The following is an 11,061-nucleotide window of genomic DNA, read 5'->3' as shown; positions in this document are numbered from 1 at the left end:
CAATGATGCATGTGTCCTAAGAGTCCAGAAGTCGCACCAAAGCCACGTTCCAGACTGGTGTGTGGCTTTGGTGTGGCTTCTGGACTTTTAGGACGCATGCATCATTGAAACACCATACCTCCACTGTGACTCGAAGCAGCTTTATTTTGGCTGTCTGTAACAGGCCTATGTCATGGTTCCATTCCACTTTCCTACCCTCATAATCTCCTATATCCAGAGAACCAAAAGTTCCTCAATCCAGGTTTACTGGGTTGAGGTCTTTTGTTTTCAGGAACAGGCGCCAGGGCTAGGACCTAGTGAAAGAGTGCATCTGAGCATGCACAGAAATTTCTGCCTCACCATTATGTAACTATGTCGGGAAGATGGTTGAGTTCTCTTACCGGGACCTGTTGCTCCAGTCCTGTGATATACATTTTTCCGCCATTTTCATCACTCACACCAAACCTTACGTAAGCTGTGCCACTGACCCCTTTCCCATAGAAAAATCTGTCAAGAAGCAGAATACCAGGGATAGTTTAAAGGCTTGGCAAGGTTGGAAGAACTGATGGACACAATGCTTGTATGCCTCTAACTGGTCATTATTATGTTTAATCTGACATATAACGATAACATCTCAGGTACCATCCAAATCAGAGGTCGGCAGCTATGGAAGGCCAATCATGGCCACTCTAAGGTGAACCTATCATGGGGGTTTTCTTGGCAAGTTTCTTCAGAGGGGATTTGTCATTGCCATCCTCTGATGCTGAGAGAGTGTGATTTGCCCAAGATCACCTAATGAGTTTATGTGACTGAGCTGGGATTTGAACCCTGGTTTCCCAGAGTCATAGTCCGACACTCAAACCACTACAACACACTGTCTCTCTATGGAAGAGTAGGAGGGACAGAATGGCAGCCAAGTGCAGCGCCATCATACCTTGGTTTTAATGGCTGGGGAGGGACCCGCCCTCCATCCCAGTTGCCACTGATGTGGCCTCTGAGGAAAAAAAAGAGCAGCCAGCATGTGCTGGGCATAATCCCCTTTCCCATCACCATCACTGTTTCCTTGGGTGTCCTGAGCATCCACTTATTTTGGTATCCACGCAGGAGTCCTGGAACCAAACCCCAAGGGCCCACTGTACAACAGAAAATGTAAAAATAACTTTTGGACACCCTGTATAACTCTAAGTACATCCAAGAGTCAATTGTGACAACTCACACAGAAATATATTCTCAGACATACACTTTTCCAATAGTCTGAGCAACTGGTCAGTTGAGATTAACTTCCTCTTTTAAGCAAAGAGACCTAAACATATGATGTAGATGACTCAGTTGCCCCCCACAAATGCTTTTTCAAAAAGCTTGTGTACTCTTGTTACTGTAGGAAATCAGGCTCCCTACATGTGAAGTCAAAGGTTTTCACAGCCGGCATCCATAGTTTTTTTGTGGGTTTTTCAGGCTAGAAGAGGTCATTCCTGAAGTTTCACCAGCAGCTGATGTCAGCATCTTCAAGATGCTAGCCACAACTGCTGGTGAAACATCAGGAATAAACTTCTAGAACACAGCCTCATAGCCTGAAAACCCACAAAAAATGAAGACTTCCTACAGCCTTGGACTGCAGCTTATATCAACATCAGCCAATATACCCCAAAGCTCTAGTGGCTAAGGATGGCAGGATTTGAAGTCTAACCAGTGGCATCTCTGAAGCAGGTGTCACCGGTGTGGGAAGCAGGGCTTCTGCGGGCAGAGGTTTCGGTGCAGGGCTTCCTGGGGTGGCGTGTGCTCCTTTCCTCTGTGCCCTCCCACCCCTTCTTCTCAAGAGGAGGATGGGGTGGGGGCAGCATGGGGTGAAGGGAACGTGTGCAGCCTCTCTTGAGAACATTACTTATGGCACTGGAGAGGGAACCATGTGTCACCCCTCTTCTGGTATGGCACCCGGTGTGAGCCGCACCACTGCACCCCCTTAATGACAACACTGAATCTAACCTATCTAGATGATGCTGGATTGGGGAAGGTTGTCGTAACTCATTTTAGGAGCTTATCACTTGGGCAAATAAGCCATCTTACCTCTTCCAGCTTCAACTCTGGATCCAGGATGCCCCTTGATGTTATCGTACCTAAATAGCCACCGATCTACATGGGATGCTGCTGCCCGGATGCATCCCAGGTCGAAGCCTTGCTCAGCCAGCACTTTTTCGAAGTTGGGAAGTTTCCAACTTTAAAAATTGGCTGGTTTATTTGCTCAAGTGGTAATCTCCTTATTCTAGACTGAAATCCAACATGAAGATCTTGCAAAAATGTGTGTTTGGGTGTGCTTATGTGTGCGCGACACATGTATGTAATATTTTTAATTAATTGATTGTATCAGAAAGGAGTGCAACTTACTTAGCCTCTAGGTCAATTTGTAGTTCAGAGTCCTGCTCTCCTGAGGTCAGGATGTACTTTCGTTCTGGAACAATTGTCACCTCAAAATGGGGGAGCACTGATGAGAGAAAGAAAGATGGCAGGACAGAATTGAAACAGATGCCATTTTATTCTCCATTCCTGTAAAAGTGCCTTAATTGGACACTTAAGGTCCTCAGCAACCTGAGAGGATTGTATAGTAAGAATAAATCCCTTTTGGACAAATAGAAGCAGCATACAGTTACTTTAGTCAGCAAATAATTGTACTTCTAATATAATTTATTTATCTGTTTTGTCTATAGTACCATCAATACACATCAAAAGGGATGCAGTGAAATGCTGCACCCTTTGAATTGTAGCCTGCCACATGAGCTCTTTGGAGCACTGAACATATACAGTATCTACGGAGAGCCAGGAAAAATGCAACAACTCCAAGAACTTACTATATTTTTTCCTCATAAAGATATTTTTTATTGTCTAATATATATACATAAAATAAAGATAATTACAAACTTAATAATTTTACATCTTATATCTTCTACATTGTACTCTTCTATAAACTCCTCCTAAAGAAGTAATCATGAAATAAAGCAAAACCATTACTTCCTTCTCCCCCTCTCTCCCTTTAGGCTTCATGTAATGTTTTCTTTGGTTTTTAACGTTACTCGACGTCTCTTAATCTGTACCTCTGGCTGTATCAACAGTTATTATGTTCACAATCCTCAAAAGCCAATATCAAAACTTACCATATTTTTTCACCTCAAACTCTGTTGTCGAGTTCGAATCCCAAGTGTGGATAAAATGGGCCGTGATACGCCAGATGCCAGGCCTAGAATGGAGAAAAGGGAAAAGAGCAAGGTGTAGTCTGAGCCACTCCAGAGAAAGCCAAGAGGATCCAAAGAACCACTGAACCAGGTCACATGTCAAATGGTGCTATGAAATTGCATTTTCCCATGCTAAAGAGCACAGGACATTTATCCCTAAGGCTGTGGTGGAGATTGTGCAGCCCTCCACACTTTATTTGACAAGAGGTGCATCTACACTTTAGAAATACCTCAGCTTTAAATGCAGCTTTCAGAATCCCCAGCTGGCACATTCAGCCTTTTTTTTGGGGGGGGGGGGGGAATGCCAAGCAGTCGAGAACACAGAGTGTTTCAACTAGGGGTACATCTGCACTGTACAAATAATGCAGTTTGACACTACTTGTAAGTGCTGTAGCTCCATCCTATGGAATTTTGTGATTTGTAGTTTAACAAGTTTTAGCTGCCTTTGCTAAAGAGTGCCAGTGCCTCACCAAACTACAAATGTCCAGATTCTGTAGGATGGAATTGGGAAAGTTAAGGTGGTGCAGATCCACTCTGAAACTCCCAACACATATTCTGATTTGCTAGGGCAAAGTCTTGGTTAATCTTCTGCTGTCCCTATTTTCAGCTGCTTTTAAAATACCCGTTTTTCTCTCTCTTTCTTCCTCCCATTTTCCCTCTCTGCCCTCAGCTTACCTCAGTTGCTGCAAACAAAGTTCAAAGTGCAAAAATTGAATCCTAGAATTTGGAAGAAATCATGAGGGCCATCTGATTCAACCTCCTGCTAAGCAGACTTGAATAACAAAAGCATTCCTCAAAGATGGCCATCCAATCTTTGTTCAAAAGCCTCCAAAGAAAGAAAATCCATCACTCTCCAAGGCAGTCTATTCCACTGTCAAACAGTTCTTACAGTATATAAGTTTTTCTCGTTGTTTAGGTGGAATCTCTTTTCTTGGATTTTGAATTCATTGTTTTATTTTCTAGCCTCTGGAGCAGCAGAGAGCAAGCTTGCTCCATCCTCTATATGATGTTCCTTCAGATATTTAAAGAAGGCCATCATGTCACCTTTTCTCTTCTCCAAGCTAAACATGCCCAGCTCCCCCAGTAATTTCTCATAAGGCTTGGTTTCCAGACCTCTGATCATCATGGCTGCCCTTCTTTGTCAGGAGCTGAGTCTTTCAGGTTGCCTGCCATGGTTCATAGAATTTGGTTTGCCTGCCATAGCTTTGCTTACTCACAATGTATTGTAGGATATAATACTGGATGACGGGACACAGTCATAAGTTAATTTTCTAGCCTGTTGCCCAAATTCCTTTGCTGGTTAATGAGTAGATCGGAAGAAGGGAAGAGAGGCTAGGTGGAAATTTCAAGGTTGGTCTCATGAGAATGGGATGAAAGGATGGGTGAACATGGGAAGAAGGGAGAAATGAGTTTGTCTGGTTTTATGGGCAAATGGGGTGTCAACTCAAAATTTGAAGGACCGTATATACTCGACTTTAAGTTGACTTCATGTATAAGTCAAGGGCAAGTTTGGGGGCCAAAATTATGGGTTTTGTCATGACCCATGGATAAGTCGAGGATAAAACTTGGCGGCTCCTTCAGTGTGTATATGGGTGAATGCGGCAAAAGAGACTCTGAGGTTTTTTGCTTCATCGTTTCAGCTTTCGTTTGATCCCTCACTCCTCAGACAGCGGGCAGGAAAGGACTTTGTTTAAAAGCAACTCAGGACTATTTCTGCTTGGCTCAAGAGAAAAAGAAACTATCTTCCCACTGCATAAAAGAGCTGCTATCACATTACCATACTGACCCGTAAATAAGTCGACCTGGTATTTTGGGATCAATTTTTGGGCATAAATTTTTAGGCTTATAGACCTACAGTACTGTATGCTTTAATGGTATTGTGTTAACACTGGTGGCTCAGTCATGGCAACATACATCTGTAGAGAACATCTGTAGTTGTTGTGTGCCTTCAAGTTGTTTCTGACTTATAGAGAACATCTATGTATAGTTTCTGAATAAAGGATTTTCTGGTTTTCACTACTGAAGCCTGAATTTCTGAACTGAAGTGTTCCAGTACATGATATTCTCTGGGCACATTTCAGTTTGTTGATATGCCTCTTGAGGTTTGGTGCCCAGAACAGGACACAATATTCCAGCTGTGGTCTGACCAAGGGAGAAAGGGTAGCGCTACTACTTTCCTTGATCTGGGAACTATGCTGGGTTTGGGCCTGGTTTCATTGCTGCAGAAACTTACTCAGAGATGTCAGGAATTGACAGGTGATCTTTGATGACAAAGTTTACTGGCATGCGTTCAGTTTTCCGGACCTGAAGACCTCGAGAGTTCTGACAGAAACAAGGAAATAAGAAGATAAAATATGGAGATTTCAAAGTGTTAAAAGTAGCATGTTTTGTCCCTCAAGGATAACACAGCTTTCACTTTCCTCACCTCCTTTTAGCTTGATAATAAATTGTTGATTACCTGAATGGTGATAACAACGGGTTCAACGCTTGGCCGCAGTTTGTGATCCAGGGCAAATACTCGGAAATTCACTGTAACAAAAGAATCGTATATGAGTGTGAGAAAGGCAAGACAGAAAGACAACAAACCATTGTCAAAAAAGATGAAAATTTTCTTTCTGACAATGACTATAGCATTGTCCCAGGTTAGGTTGGGTTTGGTGGTTTATATATATTTATTTATTCAATTTATATTCTTTTCTTTTGGGGTCCTAAAAGATAACAATAATATAAAGTAAAAGTTTAGGTAAAATCTTATTTTGCAAAAAATTAAAAAACAACTAAATAACATTTATGTTCAAAAACTAAATTGAGCCATGGAAGTTAAAGAGGTATCAAAGCATGAGCCATGGAAGTTAAAGCAGTATCAAACTGCATTAATTCTGCATGCGGCAAAAGACAGAGACAGAGTTTTGGATTTGAACAAAAAAGGAGAACTGCCTATGATACTGGGGAGCCTAAAGTGTAGAATAGTAAAGTTTATTATATTCTCATATTTGTTGAACAAATCTATTTCTATTGTTGTTTTAAACCCGTCTCTGCCTGTCTGTCAAGCCTGAACTGGAGTTAGGGCACACATACCAAACTAAGGAACCTATACAACAAAACAACCACAAGCTCGCATTTATAGGGGTCACCCTGAGGCTCAGTAACCCGATCCAGAAAGCAAAGAATTGCAGAAGGATGAGGGCAGGATACACAGTCAAGAGCAATTGTGGCATAGTGGTTCGAGTGTTGGACTACAACTCTAGAAACCAGGGTTCAAAAGCCCACTCAACCATGAACCCCACTGGGTGACCTTTGGGCAAGTCACAATCGCTCAACCTCAGAGAAAAACAATGGCAAACCTCTGAACAAATCTTGCCAAGTAAACCCCGTGACAGGTTCTCCTTAGGCTAGGCATAATGTGGAAACCATTTGAAGGCCTTCCACAGTTGCCCATCCTTGGTCTAAATCCTGGATTGACCACCCTGCTGACCTGGACACCACCATCCTTTGGGTCTGCCCATGTCCTTGGCTATATGCCCATCATTGTTGTTCTTCACTTTCCTACATTGTCACTTGGCCCCTAGGCTAAAAAAGACTCTCTACTCTTAAGCAGGACAATTATATATACATGTTAGAAGGAGGGATGTTGCAGGGGACTCACCCTTTTGCCGAGGAGTGTAGATGGGCTTGTCCGTCTGCACCAAAAGGTACCCTTGACGGGTGCTCCAGCGGAGGTTCAGGGTCTGGATGCCATTGGGGCTGGGCAGCTGTTGACTGCGGGCAACAAGTTGGACATAGTGGTCCCGTCGTTGGCGATTCAGGCCACATTGGGAAAAGAGTTGGTGAGTCATCTGCAAGAATGAGGGGAAAGTGCAGTAAATGCAAGAGAATGCAAATCGCTGAAGGCAGAAGGATATTTCTTACAAACAGCAGGACAAAGTGGTCAGATCTCATGGACTGAAGACAAAAGGTTATTTCTTACAAACAGCAGGACAAAGTGGTCAGATCTTTTTGACCCAACCACTCTAGTCCATGGACAGGTGCTTTGCATCGTTGAATGCTTTAACAAGAACAAAAATGTCCAGCCTAGATCTGTAGGAAGATTCCACTTGTTTGTTTTGTTTTGGACTATAGCTTCCAGAATCCCCAGCTGGCACGTTCAGCATTTGTAGGAAAATATGTCAAGCAGTTGAGAACATCGAGTATTTCAACTAGAGGCGTATCTACACTGTAAAAAATAATGCAGCTTGACACCACTTTTAAGTGCTGTAGCTCTGTCCTATGGAATCTTGGGATTTGTAGTTTTACAAGTTCTTTAGCCTTCTCTGCAAAGAGTGCTAGTGCTTGACAAAATTGCAAATCCCAGGATTTGATAGGATGGAGCCATAGCAGTTGAAGTGGTGGCAAATTTCATTATTTCGACAGTGTAGATACACCCTAGATTAGAGGCAAATGTAATATTTCCTAAAGGGCTAACTATATTTTGCATTGGTAAATCTGCTATGCAAAACACAAATCATTTGACTTTTTAATCCAACTTCTAAGCACTGCATTGTATTTTCTCTGAAATGCATTGATTTGCCACTGATTTCTGATATACTGTGCCTTCATCTCATGGGTTTGATTATTAGTCTATCTGCTGTGATTTAAATAAATCTTTCAATTAAATGCATCTGTGAATAACCCCAGGTCATTTTTGGTTGCACCCTTTCTCCCGCTGGGGCAAACAGAGAACCTTATTTCCACTCTGAGTGATTGTTTTATGATGCTGCTTCTGAGTTGATATATATGGCGCTTGGAGCTTATTTATGTGTTTATTGTACATTGGACCGGAGAGGATTTTGCTAAAGGGTGACTAATAAATCTGAGAACGAAGGAAGGAAAGACAGGAAGAAAGAAAGACAAATTTTGCAGCAGCAGTAATGGTAGTAATAACATTTAACTCTTGAATCTTGAAATTTTTAAAGCCGTAAAAATGTTAAGAAGGATGTATGATCGCTGTATAAATGTCTGTATCGGCATTTATGTGAAAAGCGGAAGCCTCCCTTTTGCATGGAACAAAGATCATCAATGCTGATTTTAATTACCCATTTACTGGAATTTCAAGCTGTGTAGGGCCAGAGGTTTCCCTTTTTCAATGTGCCAGCTTTCCCCCCACTGTGCACTAGACATCCTCTTTTCCTTTTAAGTTCCCCTTCTGAGTTCTGCATGGCAACTCAAAGGGGTACAGAAAGTACCAATTTGGCCCGTCAGCATCTGATCAGGGAAGGATTTTTCCACCGTGGGTCATAGATGTATACTGTACTGCGGCCATGCTTCTTCTGTTCGTTGGAAACATGAACATGTTATTTCATATAGCTTGATGAGAGCAGTGGCTTTCTCTCCTATGAAGCCAGCACTATCATTCGCTCAGTAAGGGTGCATCTACACTGTAGAAATAATGCAGTTTGACACCAGTTTAAGTGCTGTAGCTCCATTCTATGGCGGGTTACAAACCGCCAAAAAATACGTATTGAATACGTATTAGGGTTAGGAAGGGGCGGTGCTTCCGCACCCCCCTAACCCTAATACGTAGTCAATACGTAAAAGATGGCGGCGCCCTTTCTACATGGGCGCCGCCATCTTTGCGTATTGGACGCACAGCGTCCAGACGCGTCGCGGCGCCTATGACGTCGCGAGTCCGCGCCAGGCGCCTCGCGACGTCATAGACGCGCCGCAAGAAGAAGCTCCGAAATGGAGCTTCTTTTTTGCTCCGCGCGGGAGCCGCGCGGTTTGGCTGCTGCGGCTCCCGCGCGGAGCAAATGGCGGCGGCGGGGGAGCGCCGCAAAGCGGCGGTTTGTACCCCGCCTATGGAATCCTGGGATGGAGACCCACTGGGTGACCTTGGACAAGTCACACTCTTTCAGACTCAGAAGATGGCAATGGCAAAGTGCTTCTGAAGAATTCTGCCAAGAAAATCCTGTGATAGCATTGTGCTAGGGTCACCATAAGTCAGAAATTATTTGTAGGCACACAACAACGACAATGACAAATGGCTTTAGCCTTTTCTGCCAAACAGTCCTGGGGCCTCAACAAACTACAAATCCTAGGATTATGTAGAATGGAGCCTTGGCAGTTAAAATGGTGTCAAACTGCATTATTTCTGCAGTCCAGATGTACCCTCAGACCTTCATCTAGAGCAGTTATTTCCCAATGTTTTGGACTTCGGCACCCAGAATTCCTAATTGTTTCGACCAAAGTTAGGAAAGCGTTGATCTAGAGCTTGGATGGACAAAGTGCCATGAAGCTATTTGTGGCTCTCAGGACCCCACCCCACTCCTGAACCATCTGTTAAAATAAATAAATAAATAAATAAATAAATAAATAAATAAATAAATAAATAAATATTTTGCTCCACAGTGTTCCCAAATGTTCTCTTGATGGTGTGTCGGGCATAGCCACTTTTTCACCTGGGCCATTTTAAAAATCAGGAAATGATTTCAGCTCATAACTATCCCATGAATTTCATGGGCAAAAAATGCTCAAGAGGTGGTTTTGCCAGTTCCTTCCTCTCAAGTAGAGCCTACAGCACCAGGTATACCCTGGAAGTCTCAGATCCAAGTACTAACCAGAGCTGATACTGCTTAGCTTCCAAGACTGGGGAGTATCTGGTGTTTTGGGGTTAATTAGGTCCTATGAAGACAGGTGGGTTAATCATCCTTTCATTTTGAGTTCAAGGTGCAGCTATTACATTGCCTGCAAAAAGGAGGAGAGAGGCAGAAAAGTCCTCCCAATACAAAGCAGGTTAAGCAAGAGTGTGTCAAGAACAGCAGAGAAATAAACCCAGCCAAGAGATAACAGATGGACACCCAGAAAATAACCATTAATGGGCAGCAAGGAAAGTTGTTGGTATTTGTTGTCAACTCAACTTCAGTTTATGGCAATCCTAAGAAGGAGAGGCCTCCAAGAATGCAAATCATCAACAGCCCTGCTCACGTCTCAAATCTCAGGGCCGTAGCTTCTTTTAAGACTCATTCCATTGGGAGCCAGTGTGGTGTAGTGGTTTGAGTGTTGGACTCTTGAGACCAGGGTTTGAATCCTGGTCACTGGGTGACCTTTGGCAGGTCACATTCCCTCAGCTTCAGAGGATGGCAATGGCGAATGCCCTCTAAAGAAACTGGCCAAGGAACTTCTGGTTTGCCTTAGGGTTGCCATAAGTCAGAAACAACTTGAAGGCAACCAACAACAACAAATCATCAGGAATGTGGACCTTTTCTTTTCTTATTGCCTACTGTCTTCCGCTTAACTAATAATAGAATCATAGAATAATAGAATAATAGAGTTGGAAGAGACCGCAAGGGCCATCCAGTTCAACCCCCTGCCATGCAGGAAATCCAAATCAAAGCACCCCCAACAGATGGCCATCTAGCCTCTGTTTAAAGACCTCTAAGGAAGGAGACTCCACTACACTCCGAGGCAGTTTGTTTCACTGTTGGACAGCCCTTACTCTCAGGAAGTTCTTCCTAATGTTGAGATGAATCTCTTTTGCTGTAGCTTGCATCCATTGTTCCGGGTCCTAGTCTCTGGAGCAGCAGAAAACAAGCTTGCTCCCTCCTCAATATGACATCCCTTCAAATACTGTATTTAAACAGTGCTATCATATCACCTCTTAACCTTCTCTTCTCCAGGCTGAACATCCCCAATTATTATTATTAGCCCTTATCAGATGAGTGTGGAACTGGGGGTCTTCCGCACAGGGTGGTTCGAATTCACGTTATTTCGCACAATACCATCATACCAGCATTCGAATGGCCCAATCCACACTCACGTGAATGCGTGAGCTGCCGAACTGAATGCGTACTGGCTCCTCTTTTTGGAGCGTGTTGGCCAGTGC

General features: G+C 43.3%; 1 protein-coding gene across 1 annotated transcript in view; it reads right to left on the bottom strand.

Annotated features, from left to right (window-relative positions):
- LOC121921798 (complement C4-like) overlaps window positions 1-11,061 on the bottom strand; it is a 98,258-nt gene that overhangs the window by 68,158 nt on the left and 19,039 nt on the right. The window contains exons 3-8 of the mRNA XM_042450346.1: window positions 6,850-7,039; window positions 5,662-5,732; window positions 5,437-5,525; window positions 3,126-3,208; window positions 2,362-2,458; window positions 381-486 (exon numbers count right to left, since the gene is read on the bottom strand). Of these exons, the coding sequence (XP_042306280.1) occupies window positions 381-486; window positions 2,362-2,458; window positions 3,126-3,208; window positions 5,437-5,525; window positions 5,662-5,732; window positions 6,850-7,039 (636 nt within the window). The remainder of the gene's footprint in view (window positions 1-380; window positions 487-2,361; window positions 2,459-3,125; window positions 3,209-5,436; window positions 5,526-5,661; window positions 5,733-6,849; window positions 7,040-11,061) is intronic.

This window comes from Sceloporus undulatus, chromosome 2, assembly GCF_019175285.1.
Source record: "Sceloporus undulatus isolate JIND9_A2432 ecotype Alabama chromosome 2, SceUnd_v1.1, whole genome shotgun sequence".
NCBI lineage: Eukaryota > Metazoa > Chordata > Lepidosauria > Squamata > Phrynosomatidae > Sceloporus > Sceloporus undulatus.
Note: the sequence above shows the minus strand (reverse complement) of the source record. Positions and strands in the feature narration are given on the sequence as shown.